General features: G+C 41.7%; 1 protein-coding gene across 3 annotated transcripts in view; it reads left to right on the top strand.

Moving 5' to 3' along the window:
- The first annotated feature begins 5,806 nt into the window (after positions 1 to 5,806).
- Positions 5,807 to 23,851, top strand: part of KRAS (KRAS proto-oncogene, GTPase) — a 24,398-nt gene continuing 6,353 nt past the window's right edge. The window contains exons 1-5 of one of the 3 annotated variants that reach the window (XM_074539163.1): positions 5,807 to 5,965; positions 6,813 to 7,051; positions 12,446 to 12,624; positions 14,350 to 14,509; positions 20,548 to 20,671. In XM_074539163.1, coding sequence (XP_074395264.1) covers positions 6,941 to 7,051; positions 12,446 to 12,624; positions 14,350 to 14,509; positions 20,548 to 20,667 — 570 coding nt within the window. In that variant the 5' untranslated portion in view covers positions 5,807 to 5,965; positions 6,813 to 6,940 and the 3' untranslated portion in view covers positions 20,668 to 20,671. The remainder of the gene's footprint in view (positions 5,966 to 6,812; positions 7,052 to 12,445; positions 12,625 to 14,349; positions 14,510 to 20,547; positions 20,672 to 23,851) is intronic. The other 2 variants (XM_074539164.1, XM_074539165.1) reach the window with 2 other exon arrangements.

The following is a 23,851-nucleotide window of genomic DNA, read 5'->3' as shown; positions in this document are numbered from 1 at the left end:
TGTAACATTGTAAAGCCCAAAGCTGGCTGCAAAGCTTCATATCATTCTACTCATACTTCACTCATTTATACTGGTGGAGGGTCTGGCTATGGGGTTTGTCCCTGACAATTTACCACCTACCAGAAAGTGTTACGTGACCAAGAGGAATGAGTACAAAATTTATGTATTCAAGCTTAGTTTCAGTTCACAGAATGATCTGCTCAGAGACCACGTGCTTGCCCCTCTCCCTGTGTAAAATCCCAGCACTTCCATTTAGTGGCCTAGCATAAGTGCCCTGCCCACACAGATTCTGCCACTGCTGTGCATGAAGACAGAACTCACAGGGCACAGGGAATCCAGTCTTGCAATATTGTGACAGGCTGAAAATGCCACTCCATGTTTTAGCTTTTGGGACAGCAGTGAATGAGAATCATTGACAGGTCATGAAGGTACCACAGCAAGAGATGTGTACATTTTCATGGAAGAGGCAGCACCCCATTTTCTGTGGGAAAGGCCATGTGGGATGAGCCCAGCGTGCGCTTTGTCCTCTGCTTTCAGGGCTCCCAGCAGGAACTAACACACCCCTGTGCTAACCAGCCTTCTGATGGCAAATAAGGGCATCCAGATGATGGCCCTGATGGAGAAACGTGCATTTGCCACCTGGAATTTTCTGTGTGGAACTGGTGATTTCAATTTAAGCTACTTGCTTGCTCCAAAGCCACCAGGCAGTTCCCTGAACTGCAAGACTGCATGCCTTGGCTTTTCAGGCTCCAAGCTTTGAGAGGTCTGGGTATCACTGAGGTCAGAAGCTTCCACCCTTCCCTAAGTCCTCAAATTGCCCAGCATCTCCAGAGAATGATTTTCCCAGTCTGGCTCATACTCCCCAAGCAGCTGACACCCAAGCACAGCAGTCAGTGAGAAGGGCTACCCTGGGATTCTGCTTCGAGTTTCCCAGGGGAGCTGGGGAAATACATCCTGTCCAAGAAAAAATGTGAGCAGCTACTGCTGCTGGAACATTTTTTATTTCTTTGAAAAATATTAGCTCTCCATGCCTTGTCCTGAGCTGTAGCAACATACTCAGCTTAACAGGTCTAGGCAAAATAGGCAAAGGGCTGTTGAGGTGGAAAAAGGAACGTCGTCTCTAAAGTGCTGACAAGCATCTTCTTTCTTTCCCCCAATGTAAAAATTCAAGAGTAAAAGTCTTGGAAAGAAAATATTTCTCTTTTTTTTCCCTCTTTATGAACCATTTAAATATTTTTCCATGTGTTTCTGATCATCTCAGGGCGATGTACGGTTTTTCCAAACTCCAGAGAGGTGAAGCTCTTGGTGAGGAAGAAATCAGCTCGATCCCAAAGATTTAATATCCCCAAGGGATGCCTGCAGAGGCCAGTGATGCCGAAGGGCTGACAGTGCCAATGTGGAAGGCACAAACAAGTGGCAGCAATGCCATTCACTGGGAGCAGGCCTGAGCTCTAGGCCATGCCAAAAGGCAAAACCAAACCAGTTTTACTTCGAGCTTGCCCTCAGGCTGGATCAGCCCCACACACGGATTCCTCTCACCCACAGACAGGGTGCTCTGAGGCAGGACAGACTTAGCTGGAGCCCAAGGGTTTGTTCAAGGCTCTGAGCCCTCCCTGCCTGAGAGCACACACTCTGCCAAGGCACCAGTTCTTCTCCACAGCCCTCCCCACTGGAAGAAAAAGCCGCAAAACTCACGAGGAGAGCATCAGGGGGCAGCTGATCCTGGTGTAACACATAAACCTGGGATGCAGGCAGGTTATGCTGCAGCCCCCCTGCTCTTCCACGCTGCCTCAGGCACCACAGATCTACTTAAGTCCTTCTTCCTTGTGTTCCTTTTAGGGAGCAGAGGGATGGGGACTTCCACTGTGCCTAATGTCCTCTTTTCCTCCCCACAGGATGGCCCTCACTCCTCTGAGGGACCCACGAGCCCTGCATGCTCAGTTTTGGGTGCTGAGCTGCTGGTGCCAACAGCAGAAAAGAGGCATCAAATCACTTGGTTTAGAGAGGCAATTTGGACACCCCACTGATATTTTCCAAACATTTCTGGGCCCCACTGGGATGAAACCCATTCATTTCAGTGGGCTTTGGATGATTTCCTACATACACAAAAGTTGAAAAATCGTGCTTTAAAAGAAATGCTGAAGACAAATTGGGAAATTTTAATGATTCTCTTTGTATTTTAATTTGGTGGCTGTATGCTGACAATATAATTAGAGAGATGCTATGTTAATTAATGCCAGATGACATTAGTGGGATGGCAAAAGCATCCAGTTTTGTAAAGAATAGTTCACAGTTGAACTGTTCATTTCTCCCCACCCCATTTTTAGTAGAGAACTATATTCAAAAAGTCAGAGACAGCTGAATTAAACCAAAAGTCAAACCATTCACAAATACCATGTATCTCAGCATGTTATTTTCAAGTCAAATCTAATGTTATTGGAGAAAAATACATTATCCATGCTTCCTTTAGTGCCTGCATGTTTTCAAAAAGAAGGAAGGTTTGCAGGACCTTGTGCTATTCTTGAAGTGGGTAGTCGCCAACGAAGTTGCCACTGAAGCAATGGAGCAGGACCCAGACTTGTGCTTTACATAGCTGAGCACCTGAAATGTAATTTTTGGTTTAGTGTTCGTGAATTTCTTGGAGTCCATCCAATAATTTGAAAGAGATTTGAAATTATGGAGCAATACACGTTCACCTTCAGTGTGAGCCCACACCTGCTGTACTAATATTCTGAATGAGTTCAGCTTCTTTAGATTTCAATCTATAAATGTAAAATTACTGAAGCTCCTCAGACCACTCCAGGAAATCTGACAGGGCACTAAAGTCACCATCTTGTAAGAACTATAGCCTTTATTTTAATATAAACTCATATATTCCAAACATTGCACATGTAGAGACATTTATCTATACATGCAAATATTTATATATTTAAGTTCACTGTATAAATGTCTTGTAGATTCTGTCTTGAGTAGAGTTAGTGAGTTAAAAGTCTTGGGGAATATAATTGTATCCTGCTGCGTCAGCAGACAAAAAACTGCAAGCACTTTTGTACTGTTCTAAATAGAACCTAAAATGAAAAATCTTCTGTAGGTGATCTCAACAAGACAGCAGCAGAAGGAAGTTGGCAGGAATTCCTTAAAAGTCTTAATTTTCCTGGGGGGAGAAGAGGCAAAGGTAAAACCTGAAGGCTAGTAGATCCCAAATGGAGGTATCACTACCACCCTTGGCCTATCTAAAAGTAAATTCCCTTTACTAATATTCCTAATTCACAGCAGGCAAACCTGAATTTGCACACAACCCATTACCTTTCTGTGCTAACACTTCACTGGCTTTGCATCTGCTTTGCATAGAGTTCAATGCCAGGAAAACCACAGGAAAATTAACTCTTGTCCCAGCTTGTCTGAAGCTCTCTGCTAACAGGGAAAGCTGACTATTCATCCCCAGGCTGGAGCTGAATTTTACATGTCCTGCCCCCACAGCCCACAGCTGCTGACAGGTGAGGAATGCTCCTGTATTCTCAGAGTGAAAATGTCACTGAATTCATTGTATCATATTCATGAACAGGCAAATCTGAGCACTGTAAATGTGGGATTGTACTTGGCCTAGTGCTGGCTATCATAAGGGAGGCATCTTGCTGGAGTAAGGAGCTGTGACTGGTGTTGCCCTCAATGTTCCATGTCCATGGAGGATCCAGAAGACAGGGACTGGAATATTTTATTGCCATTGTGAAGAAATACTTGAATAGAAAATTTGCTTTAACTTAGCAGAAGTATGTAGCTGCCACACACTGAAGGGTTCTGGGATCTGAGGGTGTGCATCCTCTTTGCACGTGTTCAGAATTCTTGGTGCAAATTACACCAAAGAAACAATCACTAAAATGAACATGGTAAGTCAGAGAAAAACACTGGCACAGAATCTAAGAGGTTTTCCATCACTTGTGCTTTCATATTAATGCAGTGAATGGGCTGGCACTTAATGTTCTTGATCAGCTCATTTATTTGATCTTGTTTTCAAACCACTCCACACATGAGCATGAGAAGATATTCCTAAATTAAATGCAAATACAGCAAAAAGCAATTTCATAATAGACATTTATAAACAAAATCTGTGCACAAGAAAAGCAGCTTTGCATTCTGCTTTTTCCAGAATTCTAACAATTCATTTTCCCTCCACATGACACACAAAAGGATTGTTTGCACATTTTACTGAGATCCTATGGAGATAGGACAGCACAAGCTGTCATCAGGACCTGAAGTTTTCATGGAGAAGGTTCTGCCAACAGCAGCTGCTCTCCGGATACTCTTCAGATCCCAGCTGTGGCTGTGTGGGTTCAGGGTTTCCCACATCCCAAGCTTGTGGTTGTACCACCAGACTACTTGCTCTTTGAAAGCAAGTCTGAATTTGGGTTTTACATCTGCTCATGTGAGGCAGCCTAATTAATAACCCTGATTTGCGAGATGATCTCATGTTACTCTGTCACATGGATTTTTGTGATTTTTTTTTTTTTATTGTGGCTGTTGGGAAACTACTTAATAACCTTTAACGCAAAAATTGCCAGGTTACTGACACCCAATTTGTGGGAGAGGTGGCATGGGAATCATAAAAAGTTTCCTATCCCTTGAAGTACCCAAGGCCAGGTTGGATAGGGCTTGGAGCAACCTGAGATAGTGAAAGGTGTCCCTTGCCCATGGCAGGGGGTGGGACTGGATAATCTTTAAGGTCCCTTCCAACTCAGGCCATTCTTTGATTCTATATTTCAGTTACAAGGAGTTATGGTTTTAGCCTTTTAATAAGAAATTATGCTTTACTATGCATCTGTTAACTTATTTAAAAACCACAAACACTGTGTTTATTAACTTTTATTCAGAGGTAAAAATCAAACCTTGCATTTTATTTGGAAAGCTGACCAACTTTATTTGGCTGGTAAGTGTAGCAGCAGTTTCACAAAGCCTCTGCTGACATTTCCATGATGGATAAAAACCCTCTTTATCTGGAACCAGGCACTGCCTGTCCAGGCAGTCCCCATGTCCCCTCAGCATGAGCCTGTCCTGAGCCTTATGGTGGCCCTTGTGCCTCTTCCCCTCCAGCTCCCCATGGGCAGTGCGGGAAGGGGGAAACGGTGAGGAAATGCTGGAATTGTGCACATTTCCCTTCACCGCCCTCCAGCACGCCCTTCCCGTACAGACTCTTCCCAAATGTCTCCTTCCCAAAGCCTCTCCCCGGCCCCAGAGCCGCATCCTCTGGCCCCATGGAATCCCACCATGGACGGGACCTCAGTGGGGCACCTGGTGCCACCTTCCTGCTCCAGCAGGGCGATCCCAAAGCACAGGGCACAGGATTGCGCCCAGATGGCTCTGGAATAGAAAATCCTTCCAATGCAGGAAATTCCCAGCCTCTCTGGGCAATCTGTGGAAGTGGTTTTTCCTCCTGCCCAGGTGGAACCTCCTGGCCTCAGTCCCTGCCCGTTCCTCTGGTGCCATTGCTGGGGCCTGGAACAGAGCCCGGGCCCTGCTCGGAGCCCTCCCTGCAGGCAGGGACACCCAGGGGGCCCCTCTCGAGGCTGGACAGCCCCAGCTCCCTCAGCCTTTCCAGTCCCTAAATCACCTCCGCAGTCTCCGCTCCAGGAGCTCCGTGTCTCCCTCACGCTGAGGATCCCAGGACTGGACACGGGAGTGGCCGGATGCGGTCTCGAACCCGCGGCTGCCGCTCTGCAGAGGGAGGGCGGTGCCGGCGCTGCCGCAAGGGGCGCCGGAGCGCCGAGCGCATCGATCGCGGCTGTCCATCCGTGCATCGGTGCTCGGCTCCCTGGGCAGCGCCCGCCCAGCCCTGCCCGTCCCCCGCCATTTCGCACCGGGACGGGAAGGGAAGGGAAGGGACCCGGAGCGGGAAGGGAAAGGAGAGCAGAGGAAGGGACGCGACGCGGGCACGGCGGGTGCCGGGAGCTCCCGCGGCACGGCCAGCCAGGTACCGCCTATCCCCACCCCGCCGAGCCGGGGCAACCCTCTCCCTTCCTTCCTTCCCCGCTTTCCCTTCGAGGTGGGAAGCGCAGCCGGCGCCCCCTTCCTTCGCCGTCGCCCCTCCCGTACCCTTTTCCCCCTCCTATCCCGCTCCCCCGGCGCTCCCGCCGGCATCCCCCGGAGCCGCATTCCCGGTCCTTCCCGGCGGGAGGGGACAGGTGGCCAACGCCCTGCGGGACCCGGCTCTCGCCCGAGACATCCCCCACCCCTCCCTGAGCCCTCATGGATTGGTTTTTTTTCCCCTCACCCCCTCTCGTAAATCCTTAAACCCGGAAAGTTGGGGCGGCGCGGGCGCGGCGCTGGCGGGGGCAGAGGGAGCCGGGGCGGGGCGGGCGATGCCCTGGAGCCGCGGGGGTCCCGCAGGCACGGCTCGCCCGGCGATTTAAAATTAATAAAACCCACCCTAAACTGTGTCGGGGAAGCCGCCGGAGAAGCCGTGCTCGCTTCGGCTGTCCCTGTCGGGGCACAGGAGGCTGTGAGCTTCATCCCGAGGGGAGCTGGGACGCTCCGGGAAACCCGGGCGGGCTCCGCCAGGCACCGGGAGGAAGCAGCGGGGAACTAAATCCCTGCACGGATTAATTCCCTGCACGAAATACTCATTTCGCTTTTCCCGGAATTCAGTGCCTTTTAAATTAATTTAGTGTGGGATTAATTTTTTTTTTTTAATACTTATTTCGTGTTCTCTTAATCTCGGTGTGACCGCTGCCTGTCGGCCGAGTGCCCGCTCCACATTCCCTGTGTGTGTAATGTTTGAGGAACAGCATTCCCTCATCCCTTTTTGTCTTGTCTTGCAGGGAGGGAGCTGCTTCCCGGTAATAGTAGAGGATCCTGACGCTGAATGAGAAGGCACCGGCAGCATCCTCGTTAGTGGGAGCCCAGCTCTGCTTAATGTTGGTTTCTTTGTCATCAGGTCTGCTAAAAAATGACAGAGTATAAACTTGTGGTGGTTGGAGCTGGTGGTGTTGGCAAGAGCGCCTTGACAATACAGCTAATCCAGAATCACTTTGTGGATGAATATGACCCCACAATAGAGGTAAACACTTCCATCTCATACTTTTTGTGAGGGGAGATTATCAGTGAATGATGGTGCTTGTTTCCTTTTGATACTTACCACAAGGACAGAGCTTTATAGTAAAAAGAGCTCAGAGATATTGTTCTGCACTGGAGACAGAATTGCTGTGCTTCTTGATCTGGCTGTGGAACAACAGCTGCAGTAACAAATTACCAGTTTTGATCAATTAAAAGCATGGTGTTAATTGCCATGTATCCTTGGGCAGTGTGGATGCTTGTGTTTAGGATCTCCATGACGAAGTATTTGCGAACTCACTTGAAAAAGCTTGGTGAAACCCTTCATAGCTTTGTGCAACCTCTTAAATGGGACATTTTTCTTAGATAAGAAGGAAAATAAGTGGTTGTGAAATGTGTGTGCCAGTCTTTCTGAGCTCCTATCACTGGGATCTGTTTCACACAGGGAGAAATCTGTCCTAGGATGTTGTAGTGAATGAAGCAAAAATTGGAGCCTGTTCTGTTTTGTTTTTTCTCTCTTTAAACACACCAGTACGTGTTTCCCCACCTAGAGGAGATGTTATAAGACAGCTTCTGGAATAGGCTCTTTGAAATACATGGCTCAGTACCTTAAAGTTTGAAATTGTATATAAGCTTTAAAAGTTGTGCTGTTTTAAAGGTTCATAATGAGCAGGCAAACTCTGCCTTTTAAATACAAGAAAAATACTGGTGTTGTCTGAAATCTCCTGTGGATCGTTGCATTTAACAGCCTCAGACTCTATAAAAGGAGAAATGACACCATAACTTAGCCCAGGTTTTTATGTTCCCAGCACTGAAGCTCTGCATCTCGTGACTTCATTTATATGTTTATCCAGCAAGGCACTTCCAGGCTCACTTGAAGGAATCACAAGGGTTTAAATCTGGGCTTAAAATGGAGACTTGGGAAGTGTGTAGGTAGTGATTTTCAAGCAGACACAAGCAGGAGGAGCCGGTGCCCCGAGGTGGCACAAATTCAGTGGTGGTACAAACAGAGATGTGTTGACTTGAGGTTCTTTCCATTTGTCTCCTTGTCTGTCTCTTGCATGGCCAAATGACATTTTGCTTGCAGAGGGTTTTTGACTAGACTTGTGCAGAGAAGTCTGTCTGACTTACACCAGCAGAGCAGCTCTTTCAATTACTGAGATCTGAAGTTTTAAAACAACAACCCCAAACACTGTCTAAAATCACACCAAACTTGCTGAGACGAGCAAGCCAAATGGTATTTTCCTTTTTTCTGCAAAAGTACCTTTGGAGGCTGTTGGCCTTGGATGCTTTTTCATGATTACGTGGGTTTCTCTTAGGTTAGAGGTGTGTTTAAGAAAGTGCTGTGCAGGCTCCATCTTCTAAGTTGTCACTGTGTGTACAGTTTAGGAACACAAACTTAAATGCCAGTATTCCTGGAGCACTTGAGGGATTTTGCTATTCCACCAGCTGAGTGATTTGAAGGACATTAATGCAAAATAATAAAATGGAAATACAGTTTCTTATAGAATGAACCTGAAAGTCCCAGAACTGTGTCTTTTATTCATGGAGTCATAGGCTGGTTTGGGTTGGAGGGAACCATAAAAATCATCTTGTTCCCATAGGCAGGGACACTTTCCACGAGACCAGGGTGCTCCAAGCCCTGTCCAACCTGGCCTTTGCCATTTCCAGGGATGGGGCAGCCACAAATTCAGTGCTGTGTCCAGAATCCATGTGTTCTTTAAGAATGACACCAAATTAACTGGTAATTAAGCAGCCCAATAGGTTTTGCCAGTGTTCACATCTTGTCACATGCAGCAGCATTCATTTCTACTCCTTTTACAAGTTCTTGTCTACTAGATCCTGTTCTTATTTTGTAAATTCTGAGGCCTCAGGGATGGAAACTGTATTTTCCTCCTCCTGGTACCTGGCTCTGTGTGTGCTCACGTGTGGGTAAGCAATATTTCAGTACCAGCAAGTGCAGGCTGTGATTTGGAGTGGCAAACAAATGAAAATTTGGTTTAAATGCTGAGGTTCATGCTGGGGCAGAATCCACTTGGTTGAGCAGGGTTGGTGATGGTGCTTCCTGTGTGGGTGCAGTTGTGATGCTGATCAAAGAACAGTGTAGAGTGGGTTTTAGGCAGCTAAAATTGCCTTGATTGGTGAATAATTAGGATAGTTTAGTGGTGTCACTATTGTTGTTTGCCACTTCGTACTGTTTCTTTCATTGCAATGCAGCAGAATATTTCTTTTTCCTGCAGATAATCATGCTGAATAATTTGGGGTAAGATAGAGAAGATAGTTTAGTGTTTGTTGTCCATGGTATATTTCATAACTACACAGTTACTGAATAATTCTAGGTATTTCCTGTGATTAACAGAATGAAACTCCACACTTGTAAAATTCTCCTGTTGTGAAGACATAGTGTGGTGCAGCACAGGAAAAAAACACACTAATTACTTAATCACAGGCGCCTTTACAGTGTTAATTTTGCTGCTGCTTTTTGGTGGAATAAACCTAATGATTCAACAAATAACCTGATTGGAAAACGTCAAATTTCAGGGCCTGCTTGAGTGCTTTATGACTTAAATCTGAGCAGAGCAGATGGCAGGGCAGGGGGAGGACTGAGAATGAGTGTTTGGGTGGCTGCAGTTGTTCAGACATCGATGCTTTATGTGTGTTTCACAGTCCAATGCTTTATTTGAAGGAGATGTCCGAGCAAGGATTTATAGCCAAGTAATTTTAAGTGTTTTATTTTAAATTAAATGGGCAGCAACCGTTGTAAATCTGGCCTGAGCAGCTGGGGCAGTGCCCTCTACCGGCCGAGGCTGAGCAAATCTTACTTGTGCTCCCTTCCATTTCTTTCATTTTTAGCTTTTTTACGTTTTCAGGACGTTTCAGCCCTAAATATGTGTCGTCTTTTAAATGTCCCAGAGTAAGAGCAGCTTTCCTAGCTGCTTGTCAGAGGTTTGGAAATTGGATTAGCCAAATCCCTCGGCTGATTTAGGAATACTGATATTTAAATCCGTGTTCTTAAATGACCTGTGCCCTTGTGAAACAAGCACCAATATTTAGTAATGGCTGAGTCTCAGGAGCTGTGATATTTTAGCATTAAATCTCTGGAATAATGGAGTTTTGTGGAGTAATAATTACTTGCCTAGATGGGATTTTTTTAAGCATTGGTGATTTTTTAGCTAAATTCCGTATATAGTATAAAGCTGAGATTTCATATCATATATTCTTATCAGTGCTTGTAAGCAAATGGAATTATTACCCTTTTAACATAATTCATGCTGTTTTTTATGGCATGTGCAAAACCAATAAAAGCAGGTTATGTGATCAATGAAATTTTTAAAAGTTACACACAGTATACTGGGGAAAAACTGGAATTTCACATTTGAAGCTGGGTAGGAATCAGGAATTAATCTTCTAGTTTGCATTTTGTTTTTACTTAATAGAGTCAAATGTGAATTTCAGGTTTGGTGTATGTGAATTTCAGGTTTGGTGTTTTGCAGGGAGAAGGGGAAAAAGGCAAAAAAAAATTAATTATTTCATTTGTCTGTAAATCATAAGCTTCAGTTTTCTCTTCCACATCTTTCTTTTCCTTCTGCTTCAAATCCCTTCACTAGGTAGTCACTAAGATTTTCTCCCCAGAGGTGACAAAGCAACTAAGCACCCCAAAATAGTAATTTTTGTATCTGTGCTCTGCTTTATGCTGGTGCATCTTTGCTGATACTGCTAACATGGTAGGCAGTTCTTAAAAGTGATTTTCTTTTCTCTTAAAATGAAAATTACATAAAGCTTTTGTTTAGCACTCAGTTGAGGGGAATTTCTTTCCCTTTGAAGTCCTTAAGATGGAAAGGAATAGTACAGGCTTTTCAAGAACTGCTTTTCATATTTTTGAACTCGCAGTCAAATTGCAAGAAGAGAAAGTGCAAGCTTTGTAAATATGTCTGGTATAATGAAAGAAGTTCTGCTAGAACTGTGGTAAAGGTGTCCTAGGACATGGGGGATCTGCTCATGAATGGAAGTGTTGCAATGAAGATGCATCCTTAGGTTTGGGGGATTTTGTAATTTTTTTCCCTTTAAGCAGCAAGGTAGAATATTAATTATATTTTAAAACACATTGGAGCTTGTGTGTTTCTCAGCTGTATCAATATTTAAACATGGCTTAAAAGTTTCTGAAGTAACTTCCCCACTTATTACCTGATCACTGAATTTGCACTTCTGTGAAATAAATAGTCTAAAAATCATGTTGGAAGCAAACTTCTGTTTTTAAGGTAAACAGTAGGAATTCTTTTATCTGATATTGTGAGCCTGGATGGCATTTTACAGGAAATGTGAGGTTACAGAATTGGTTTGGTTTAAAATACTGGCTTTTTACAGTTATCTTCTGCTTGTTTCTTAGCATGAGCACCAGGGGAGAAAAAGAGTCTTCTAAAATTACAAATGGCTAGAAATTGCCTAAGAGTAGGTGTATTGTGCCCTAAAATGGGTACAAAGGAAGGAAGGTTGTTCTGAATTCACCTTGCAGCTGGCTAGAACTGCAATTTAAATTCTTTAATTCCCTTCCCTTAGCTTAGGTTCACTCCTGTATGGTGACAGAACAGCAGCAATGTTGTGTTAATCTCGAGCTAAGGCAGCTGAAAGGTGACAGCAGGAGCTTGTGTTCATACCTGTTATTTGTTACAAGAGCTGCTTACTGGGAATAATTCACACTGCTGCTTGATGACACCTTTTCCAAGCTCATTGCTTTATTTCAAACACAGGGTGTTTATAGAAATTACTGGGCATGTAATGCTCACCTTCTTGCTGCTGAAGCTGTGTGCTCACAGAGGCCTAGCACCTAAACAGGGATGTAATAAAATCTGGCTGGTGGGACTTTGTACAGATTTTAGCCACTTGAGTCAGTGACCTGAAAGCTTTGATTTGATAGCATTGAAATAATTTGTTCTGACGTCTCTGTGAACCAGCCCATCAGGGTTTTAATATGGCTCTGTTGGTCTGTCCTGCCTGAAAAGCTTCAATTTCAAATATATCAGCTCAACTTTGGTAACAGCAGATAGCATTATGCACACCTGCTCAGGCATACAAAACACATTTCCTGTTCCAAACACTGAAGGCTTTTTATTCTTCACTTCCTTTTCAGTGGCAAAGATTTTTGGAGTTGTCTTACTTCTGGTTTATTATTTTGTGCATTCTTGTAGCATAGAATGAGGGACAAATTGTGGTTGAAATAACAAAATTAGTAGATTTTATTGTATTTAACTAAAAATAAAATTTTATTTTAATTAGCAAGTTTAAGCACAGTCAGACCTTTTCAGTCACTCTTACTGCTGCTAAATAATTTGATTATCTCCAGAATTATTGATGTTCAAAATCTTACCTGTTTGTGATTAACCAAAGTGTATTTTTTCCCTAGGATTCCTACAGGAAGCAAGTAGTAATTGATGGAGAAACCTGTCTCTTGGATATTCTTGACACAGCAGGTCAAGAAGAGTACAGTGCAATGAGGGACCAATATATGAGAACAGGGGAAGGCTTCCTCTGTGTGTTTGCCATAAACAATACAAAGTCTTTTGAAGATATTCACCATTATAGGTGTGTATATGAAGAGATAATCCACCAGCTCTTGTTATTAGGTGGGAAGGGGGCTTGTTCTTCCTCTGGATAATACAGCAATCTCTCATGAAATAGGGAAAATCTGAAAATTAACAATATTGCATATTTGTGCATATTGTGCATATATTTGTGCATCTGTTATCTGGAATTTTGGGTAATCTGAAAATCTGCTTTGCTCATAAATGAGGTGTAAATTATTGTGACTTGATATTCTGAGTCAAGACTTACCCAAAGATAAATTCTGTCCATTCCATTGATGAAATTGTTTGCTAAGGTGGGAAAACTGAAGCTGTTGTAATTGTACAGACAGTAATGTCAATTGGTGGTTTTGTTTGGGGCTGGAAGGGGAAATACCTGGGGGATGTTGTGAGAAGAATAATCTGTGTGAGCCCTGATGCCTGAGAAGGACAGACACACAAAACCAGAGCTCCAAAATGACACTAAAAACCAATTGTTACTAATTTCTTCTTATTATCTTCTATGAAATAATTAGTTAAGAATTCCAATTCATGCTTTCTCTGTCAGCTACACTAATTTAGAAATAGAAGCAGTCTCTGGTGATTACCACAGCAGATAATTTATAACTTAGTACCTTACTGTTACCCTGAATTCTCCCTGGGTATTCTGTTAGCAGCCAATGCAATTCCCACCCAAGATCACTGAGTTCATCAGCCTGAGGTTAGTCCCAAACACGTGTTAGTCTATCCACAGTTAGGTAGTAATAATAATAATAGTAATATCACAGATGGGTTTCCTGTGGGTTTAGAGGAGGAAGGGAAAAAGGCAAGAAAGATGTTGGTGTAAGGGGAAGAAGGAGCATACAAGTTTTCATGAGGAATTTTTCTTTTTAAAGAGAGTCGCAGATTTGCACAAGAAGACCTTCACAGTTTATTTCAAAGAGTGTTGGGAGTTGAGTGCTGGAATTTCTTCTGTGCATTGACAGACTTGTGGGTGACCTTCCAGTCTTGAAGCTGAACAATCATAAAGAGCTGGAAACAGTGTCTATTTTAATTAAGGAACACACTGCTAGATTATTTGGAAGGCAGAAGTAATGAAATTAATGATTTTTATTCAAGATTCCTCACAAGTACATCTGACATCTTTCAAGATCCTTTCTAACTAGTGCTTGGAAAAACTCTTACCAAATAGCTCTCTGTAGGGAGCCAGACCAGTGGTCTTCAGAGTTTTAAAACCCCCAAGTGCAGAATTTTTAATGCTGTCTTAACTTAAAGAAAAAAATAAAATCACAACCTCCTCTCAAATCCAAACCAAAATCAAGACAGCAGACACAGAGCTTTTGGCAGTGTTTTGGCAAATGAATTGAGTGTTCAGGGTTCAATATGAGAGGTAAGTAGTAAGATTAATACCAGAGTTTGCTAAGCTTATTCTGATATTAGCTGCTAAAAAGCTAAAAAAAAAAAATTTAAAAGAACAGTGTAATGACATTAACCTCTTTAGTAGTTTGTAAAATGTCAAGCTTTTGGTTGGTTGATTGGTTTGTTTTTGTTTAGTAAGATCCTAAACTTGATGGTGACAGGATTGGTCAATATATTGTAAAGTGGCTTCCAACAGTGCATGTTGCAATAGTGCAGTAGATTAACATAAAAAATGGTGTTCAACTCTGTTAATTTAATATTTTAACTGTTTTAAAATATACTATATAATACTTGTTAAATGCAGTCTTCTCTTTTTCTTTGTTTTTAGGGAACAAATAAAGAGAGTTAAAGACTCAGAAGATGTCCCAATGGTGCTAGTAGGAAACAAATGTGATTTGCCTTCCAGAACAGTAGACACAAAACAAGCTCAGGATTTAGCAAGAAGTTATGGAATTCCTTTCATTGAAACATCAGCAAAGACAAGACAGGTAAAGCTCAAAACTTATAGATGCAAAGGCAGAGTTCTCATCTGAATTACCATCATGTTAATTATTCCAGGCATTGACATTTGCTTAGTCATATCAATGGATGCATCTCTGCAGATTGGAAATCCTTGGGGTGTTTCTTCTTTCTGTCAACTTGCTTATAATTGGTAATTGTTCATTGATGAGTGATTGATTGGCTTCAAGTGGGCAGACTCAGAGTGAGACCTGGCCTGCTGTTGCTCTCTTCTGTCAGGTGGTTGCAGCATTCTTGACCTTGTGAGAGGTTTCAATAGAATAAAAGCATTTCTGCTTAGAGGTGAAATGCTTTTTTTCCCTTAGCAAGAGGATTAAACAGACAAGCAGCTAATTATTTTATTCTGATTTATGTGTTTTCGTTAATAACAAAGGAATTTTTCCTTGCGGCATTGATTCTCTAATTAGGGAGACATGCTTGATACACCTAAGCAATCGACCTTAAGGCTATTTCTGAAGTTCCTGAATTAGTTGTTTGTGTAAAATGATACTTTTCCTAAACTTTAGAGCTCACTCTTGATCTGTTGAAGCTCAGTGGTCTTTTCAGTGCTTCTCTTGGGCTGTGTGAGGACACAGGTGACAGAGTGGCACATCTGAGCTTTCAGGAGTAGAGAAACTTTATGGATAGAGGTGGAACTGGTTCAGTCCTTCTGGAAGAAAGCAATCTTGAAGAATGCTGGTTGGTGGCTTCTCTTTAAAGAGCAAAGATTTTACTGTCAGTACAAATTAGAACAGGCCTGAGTGGCTCCTACTCTGCATAATCAGGAGTGTTATGTGCAGGCTGTGAATCAGAAATTCAGGAGATAAATAAGGGCAGAATGCTGCAGTTGGAGTAACTGCTCAGAATTTCTGTAGAGGTCCAGCTATATCACTTAGGCAGAATTTTCTCATAGCTTGTAAGGCATTTTTTGAACTGAGAAATTAATATTTTATTAGTGCAAATTTACTCCAGCTACCCAAGTTTTTGACAAGTTGAAACCTGGGCTAATTAGTAAAACTTCACTAAGCAATGTTGACTTCTGGCAACAAAGAAAGTCGTTAGGTAGGATTAAAAAAACCAAAGCAGAATTACCAAACTTGAATGACTGAGAATAAATTAGGCCACACAATTGTCCTGAAGAAGAGGGGCATACAAGTGGACTAAATAATGACACTGGCTTTGTTTGGAAGGTGGCTCTCATGGAGATAGGAGGGTGAAAAAATAACTCTGAAATTACATTTTAGGTTTGAAACAACAGTGCTGCACCAACATCTAGGTTTTACTTTGTTCAGTCTGTCTTATACAACATCAGGCTTTGTTGGGGAAATACTCCTTTTGCATAGCCACTTCTGTTAAAAAGGATATTTGAAAACTAAGATGCCCAGTAGACTGTTCAGAACCTGTTGGATTCAAAAAGTTGGCACCACTAGGGATGGCTGCTGATTCTTTCCCAGTGCTGTTCAGAGCTTGTTGTGCTATGAAATTCCTTCATAGGATTCCATGTAAATAAAATATGTTTGAGAAGAGAAAGAACTGGAATTTAGTTATAGCAAGAGGATCTAAATATTAGTGTATGTGCTTGTATATGCATGTGTGTATATGTGCATAGAATGATTTTTCAGTCACACTGTCATATATATAAATATGTGTATGTGTATATATCCATACATACACACACCTTCTTCAAAAGTAATTTCAAATTAGGGGAGTCAAACTATTTTGGCAGCTGCAAATGGCCCATGGGCTGTAGTTTTATTCACTCTTTGTCTAAAGTCAATCTATAAATAACTCTGGTCCTCTCTGTCCTCATGGAGACCTTCCAAGTATGAACAGATGCAGCTGGTGGTCTTCTGGAGTCTGTGGAAACTCTGCCCTGAATCTTTCAAAGGAGGAACCTTATTTTCCATTCCTGTCCTCGCCTTCCACCACATGGAAACATCATCACTAATGCCCTGCTGAAAGGCACCATTTTCCTGCCTCTGCCCTTTCCTGTGCCCAGTTTTGCTGGAGCTCAGAGGGGATCAGAAATGTTTCTGCAGAAGGAAACTGGGAAGGTGGGAATAGGAGGAAGTTGTCAGAATAGACTTTTTTGATTGCCAAGACACTTTTTTAAAAGGATGGCATTGCATGCTCACACAGAATGATGTCTCAGCTAAGTTTTTAAGATTTTCACAAATTCACAGGCAAGGACAGAAAAGAATATTGAAATGAAGTACAGAAATAAGCTGTTCTAGAAATTAGTGTGTTTGGGTTCTGACTGAGAATAAAGATGTGAACTTCAGCTCACAGCAAGAAGATTGTGTTTTAAGCCAAATCCTTCTGTGAATTTTCAAACAAATCATTGAATTCATCAGTGAAGCCTTGCCTTAGTGGGCCCTACAACTTGGGTGTAAGGCTACAGATTATTAATATTTTCTATTGGACCACTGACTGAAATCAGTATAATGTAATTTATGAAAATTAGTCATAGTCCTGTTTCTGAATGTAAGCAAGTGGCAGTACTGGTGGTTTTGCAAGGCAATGAGCATTTACTCATCCTTTCACAATCCTTATGGAGAAGGGGATGAACGGCTTAGGTTTATTTTGATTGCTGATTTTGCTTTTCTCTGTTTGACATAAGCTTTATATAGAGGTTCTTCCCTATCTACATGAGCATGTACCTCCCAATATTGTCAATAATATCCATGAGAGATGAGGGACAAACTTGATTTATCTCCACCAAAGCTGCACCTTCCATTCTTTATTGGGCTTCTCCTTGCCTGGCAGTTACACAGGGCAAAGCTGTAAGGCCAGACCGCCCCTGTGTGGTTTGACTGTAGGGCTTTGTTTCCCTTGGAACGCTTCAGCTTTCCTGCTGCTATTGGATTCACAGGGAAAGCAGATGAATGAGCATTATTGCAAGCATAGTAAAGGGTTTCCCAAAGTTTGAGGTCTCATTATTTAGAATACATGCTTAAACTCACTTTTGAAGTGTGTAATGAAGAAGTTGACCTAAATCACCAGAATGCTGTTAAAAAAGCATTTTGGTTATTTCAGGTGTCTGATGTACAGTGGGTTAAACCCCAGCCTTGTGATCAAACTAAGTTGAGAACCTGTGCCTGGTCTGGTGAAGTAACTGGGGCAGTATTTACAGAAATTCATTCCTACACATCAGTTAAAATTCATGGGTAACTGGTAACTCAGTTTGCTTGAACCATTTTTTAGGGGTTTGCCATATCTGTTGAATGATACTGTATCACTCCAAGCCATTTTTAATCCAGTTCTTGTGTACAGATTTCATTTTAAAGCTTTGTTTTCAATGAGCTTTAGCTTGGTCAGACTTTCTACACTGGGGGTTGAGTTTTTTTTTGTCACTTGCCTGTTGTAAGGCAGAACTTTTCTGGAAGGGCTTAGTCCTCCCCCAAGGACAAAGCTCCAAGGGTAGAAAGTTTTGGTTGCTTTTAGGAGATCAGCTGTGATCAAGTGTTTAAGGATGGGCACAGAACAGTTTAGAGTTGTCAGGGCTAACTTTCATTAGCTTCCTTTAAGCACTACAGAAGTGGAACTTGGGAAAATTGCTGTTTGGGATACTTTGGTCTGGGTTTGAAACAGTCTGTCTTTGTACATAGCCATGTTTTAAATGCAGTGTTTGGCTGTCATTCAGGAGGCAAAAGCACCTCAAAAACATTGCCTCAAGGTCTGGGGTTCCTTGGGCTGTTTAGATTTTGAAGTTTCAATAACTGCCCAGGGGTATCTTTGCTTCCTGCTCTGACAGCTAAAAGAACTGGTTACTCCCATTTTATTTATATAGTCATTGATTATTGAAGGAAAAAAATACTAGAGAGTCTTAAATTGGTATTAAAATGACTTAAGTTTGTAGGATTGGCATCTGGCTCTTTAAAATGTCTGTGCTAGTGCTATAGGCAAATATGTGTTTGTTCAGATTTTCTTTCAGAATAATCTCTTTCAGCAGGGTTCATTAGTCTATTCTTGGTGGTGGCAGTAATAGCAATTTCTTTTCTCACTCTGTGTCTCTCCATCTCTCTGCATTGCTAAACCAAATTACAGGTCCTGCTGGTGATGGGAAAGTTGGCAATAAGTGTTGACTCAACAATTGTTACCTAATTTTTCATGTGAAAGCTCCATAATCAAATTACATCTTTCTACTTCAAAACAGATTTGCAAAAATGTTGATTTTTGTACAGCCTGTGCTTTGGCACATAGCAGCTGATCAATGTTTGCTGTTTCCACTTCAGAAGGAAATTTCCATTCCTTTCAGCAAAACATGGAAGTATGAGCTTTACTTGGATTTTCCCTGTTTTAGTGGTTTTGATTACATTTTGCAACCTGACAGACCTGGAATGTAAGACTTGTCCATACTTGACTACATCCTGACAGGGCACAATATGCAAATACAGGGAAATACAATCCAGGAAATAAATCTGATTCATTTTATCTTCAAATTGAAGAGGCTATAGTTCAGAAGAACACTCAAAGAACCCTTAAAGTGTAAGGATTAAGCAGCAGTGTGTTAAAAATGAGTGTTCAGTGTGATAACCTGTGGCAGAGGTCATGCAGAATGACCCAGTAATTGTGGCAGTAAATGCTGCCTGGCTGTTGTTGTTCAGTGCAGAAAATGAAGATGAAATGGAGAGAGAATTTATGGAAAAACTGCCAAATAAAAGCCCAGACTGCCCATTGGTAGTAATAAAGCTTTGGGGCTTAAGTGGTTGTGCTGCTTGCCATGATCATCAGTGTGTTGTGGTTTTATTTTCAAATGATGAGTTTGTATTAAATTAATAACCCTGTTAATCTGATGGAGGACAAGCACTGATATTGATAGTGAGCAGAGGAGAGATTTGCTCTCCCCTTAAAAAGCTGCAGTGGAACATTTTTCATCTTGTTCTAATAAGAACATCCTCACAGATTGATCTAAATTCTTAAATTTATGCACAGATACACTAATTTTGAAATATTTTAACTTAAAGCTGGTGCTGTATCTCTTTATATTGTATTTGGTTAAAGATGTCTTTAGTGTCTGTACATTTATTTTTTTTAATGCTTGTAGTGTCATGTCCTAGTGGCCTTAATGCAGAGCTGCAGAAAAGTAAGGTGTGAGACCAGAGAAGTAAAAAATGTATCTATGTGTCATCCTTGGAACACCTGAGGAGCATTTCTGCAGCAGATTAAAACCTGAGCAGCAGAATTTCAGATTGTTTACATTTAGTTGTTGTTAAGGCACCCTCGTGGTTGCTGGGTCTGGCCCAGAGGAACAGGTCAGGTGTGTCTTGCTGATGTAACAAAGCTCTTAAAGATTACAATAATGAACATTTGCTGCCATGGCTTAGATACCACTTCTCCTAAATTTAATAGCACAGTGCTTGCTTTATGAAGTTAGTAGCTTTAAAAAGAAGCACTGCCCCAAATTTAGTATTCTTAGAAAATTGTATTTCTTTATGACCACTTAGGAAATCACCTGGAGGGACTTTTTTATTACTTTGTTAGCTTGACCCATGGATTTTTGCAAAGTTCTCCCTCTGACCTAAAGAACAGAACATGAAGGAGCTTGCTTTTCTTTGCCCAAACAGTAACATGTTCTCACTTTGGCTCAAAACTGCAAGTGGGTGGTTTAACTATGTGAGTTCATAAGTACTCCCTAGCTCACAATCTAATAAGGTTTTGTGCCTCCTGCATACACCCATGCCCACAGAAATGTGGGAATATTCAGCAGCACAAGCAGTATCATTTTCAGCAGTGGAAGAAAAGAAGTCTTGCTCTTTTTTAGGCCCAGTGTTACCATGCACAGAAGAAAAGCAGGGCTGGAAGCACAGATATTCACAATAATTGGTAATCAAGAAATTAAGTTTTTATCAAGCAGCAGATGAGCAAGTCCAGCATTTTAAATGCATAAATGGAGCTCCATGTACTTCTCTCAAGTAAAGCTCATAATTTCAGTGGTTTTGTTGTGGTTTTTTCCCTTCCATGGGTGTCCCAGTTTGTATCAATCATTAACAAAGCCATTTTTAAGGAGTTGTGTTTTACAATGCAGAGAGTGGAGGATGCTTTTTATACATTGGTGCGAGAGATCCGACAGTACAGAGTGAAAAAAATCAGCAAAGAAGAAAAGACTCCAGGGTGTGTGAAAATTAAAAAATGCCTTGTAATGTAACAGGGTAAGTTTGTAATGTACCAGGGTAAGTGTTGCAAATCACTTGCCAAATAAAACTGATTGAGGGTGTCTTGCCAATCAGACTTTTTGTGCCTGATCAATGACATAATTTCAGATATAAAACCAATCACATTTCAGTGTCCTCAATATGGATTTGCTTTGTTTCGTGGGGTTTTGATAAATGGATTAACAAGAAGTCTTTACTGAATATTGAATTTTCCAGCTGGGAAACGGAGGCACTGTTCTGAGTGAGAAGAAGTTAGGAGGAAGGAGTTTTATTAGGAATATATTGGAGATGCTGTTGAGGTGAATGTTGGTTGAAGCTTCAGGCTGATAAACTGAGGGGAGAAGATTATAACACAAGTCCTCCTCAGATACAGAAATAGGAGATTCCTAATCCAGCAAAACAGTATTTGACTGGTCTACAGGATTTTTTAATTCTCAGGCCCTTCTTTATGCCCTGCTATTTTTATCTTGTTCTTCCCCAGCTTAAAAAATTTACCTTTACCACTTCTGGGGTTTTTTTTGTGAACTGTAATGCCATGAGTGATCCAGATTTAGACAAAATAAGGTTTCACCTGTTTTTGAGAGCCTTTACAAGAGATGGGGGGGAAGGAACACTGGAGGAGGAGAGGGGACTAAACCAAAATCAACAAGAAAACACGAAAAAAATCCAATACCCAAATTCTCACAAAATCTTTTTTTTTAATCTATGTATTCTGCTGTAAGAAAAAAGGGAGGAGGTGAGGACAGAAGAAACTGGTATGGAAGAAGTGCTTGTCTAAGTCACTTCCATTGCTTTTTGAGTAAACCATCAGAGCAGCTCCTTGCAGATATTCCTATCCCATTAATTCTTTACCTCCTTCTGCACCAGTGCAGAGAGTGAGTTGTTACTCCTTATATACTTGTCTGGGTGGGGGATGACCTGGAATTTTCCCATTCTGTAAAAGAAAAGCTGTTCATTTTTCAAGGTGTGTGTTTGTAGTTCAGAATGTGTGGTTTGGGTTGTATCCTCCAGAGACTGTCACAGGGTGGGAATATTCTCCTCAGTGAGGGAGTTTTGTTTCTCTTTCTGGGGAAGAAGTTTTGATTCATATCAGTTTTTACTAGATCTGCTCAGGCTTGTTAAGTGATGAGTGACTGCTCAGAGGTAATTATTTAGATTTTTTTTTAATGGAGTCCATTTTCCTGGAGATGTTCAGGAAATGACTGGATGTGGCACTTAATGCCATGACATAGTTGACAAGGTGCTGAGCAGTCAGAGGTTGGACTTGATGAGCTTGTAGGTCCTTTCCAACCTTAATGATACAATTCAATCACTTTGTGACACTCTTTGCATCACAGGTTTCCATTGCAGGACATTGGAAACCTCAGTCATGAAGCTCCCTAGTATTGCATCCAAATACTACTAAAATTGATGCCATCAAAACACCTTGTTTTATCCTTCCCTGCTATCAAAAAACAACAAAGAGAAGCTGGGCAAGATGACTTTTGATGAGAACAATAGAAATTAAGTTGCTCAAGCCCTGTAACCTTCTGGAAGTTACTTGGTGTGTTACTGATGGAACCATACCACAAAGTAGAGTTTATTTTTTTTATTCTGGGACTTGGAAAATGCTGAGTCCTGTCTGCTTTCCCTTCCTGTTGGGAGAATGGGAATAAGATGGTGGGAATTGTGGTTTTCAGTGGAAAAATTTTTGCAAAATGTAGGGTTCTTATTTATGTCTCAGAACATAAATGGCTTTCCTTCTGCCAGCTTCCTGCTTTCTAGTGATGTCCAAGAGAAGTATTTTTTTGGGGGGTTTCACACCTTTTTTTTCCCCTATGAAGGAAATCTGTCAGCAGTGGATATCGTTGAGTTTTGGATATTTGTTGCTGTGTGTTTTTTAACCTGAACCCTGTTTAGAAAATAGTCTTGGATCTAAAGCTCTGGAACTTCAGGAGTCTGCTTAGGGAAGGAATTGTTTGCTTTTATTCCCAAGTGAATTCTGCATGGTACTGATGGGCATTTGCAGCAACTTTGTATTTAGGGAGTTGAGCTGGAGGAAGCATATTCCAAAATTATTGTGGCATAGCTGTAGTTCAGTAGTGATTTGAGTGGAATGACAAGTCTGATATTTAAACCAGCCTGGCTTGTATTACTTTCCAGTCAGTAAAAAATTTATTTCAGTCTGATGTGTAGTAGGTGGCTAAGGAGAGCAGCACCTGATGGTGTGGAATTTTAGACTTCAGAAATACTCATTGTAACACAGACTGCAATGACACAGTATTCACAGTATTCTGTGAATAATCAAGCTGGGTGGTTCAGAGTGTTTTTCTCCCTCTTGGAATATTGTTTATCTTCTTGCTGCCTGTGGGATGCCTTCCTAAGTTCTGTTAGTCTTGCACAAGGAAACTGAAAACTTTGACTGCCCAGACTGCCATGAGCTGCTGATGCTTTCCAAGAGTTTCATTCCTTTGGCTGTTACACAGTAAAGCAGAAAGGACAAAACATCTTTTACTCTATTTGTAATTTCCAGCTAGCAGGGAGAAATTTCCAAAACTCCATGTGAAATCCTCAAAAGAACTAATTCTGTGAAGGTGTCAGATTTTTAAAATAAAAAGCATGCTACAAGCAGACATCTAAATAATGTAATTCAGGTTGAGCTGGGTTAGTCGTGGAAAGTTTGAATTACAAAAGTTCTAGATGTGAATTTAAAAATGCTTAAATTCTTGATTCAAGCTGCAATTTAATGGTTTCTCTCCATAGTACTACAGAAGTGTACAAATAACTTCTGTTGCTCGTGACTGATGCATATGTGTGTATATATATTTAAAAAATACAAGAAAGAGCTCCTAAAATTTAGAACTTGTTTAAGGGTCATTTTTGGCACTGGGATTTTAAGGAATTCCAAATTTCTTACGATTTTTTGTTATTGCCAGCCAGGTTCATTGCCTGGTCTGATGCATGGTTGTGGTGGTGCTGCCACATCTCCAGCCTTCTCTGCAGCCATGGCACCATGTGGGGCTCCAAAAGCAAACTTGTGGCCAGGAGCAGGCTGTTCCTGTGGGATCAGTCCTGCTGTTTCTGTTCCCCCTGCCCTTTGGAAGAACAAGGGCCAGGAGCAAGGCCTGTCAGTGCACCTTTAGGGAGGCTCTGGGGTTCAGTTCTGAGCCTGCACAGGGAATTGTGAGTTTCTAATCT

Source organism: Zonotrichia albicollis, chromosome 4, assembly GCF_047830755.1.
Source record: "Zonotrichia albicollis isolate bZonAlb1 chromosome 4, bZonAlb1.hap1, whole genome shotgun sequence".
Taxonomy (NCBI): domain Eukaryota; kingdom Metazoa; phylum Chordata; class Aves; order Passeriformes; family Passerellidae; genus Zonotrichia; species Zonotrichia albicollis.
The sequence above is the reverse complement of the archived record's forward strand: the minus strand, read 5'-3'. Positions and strand labels throughout refer to the sequence as shown.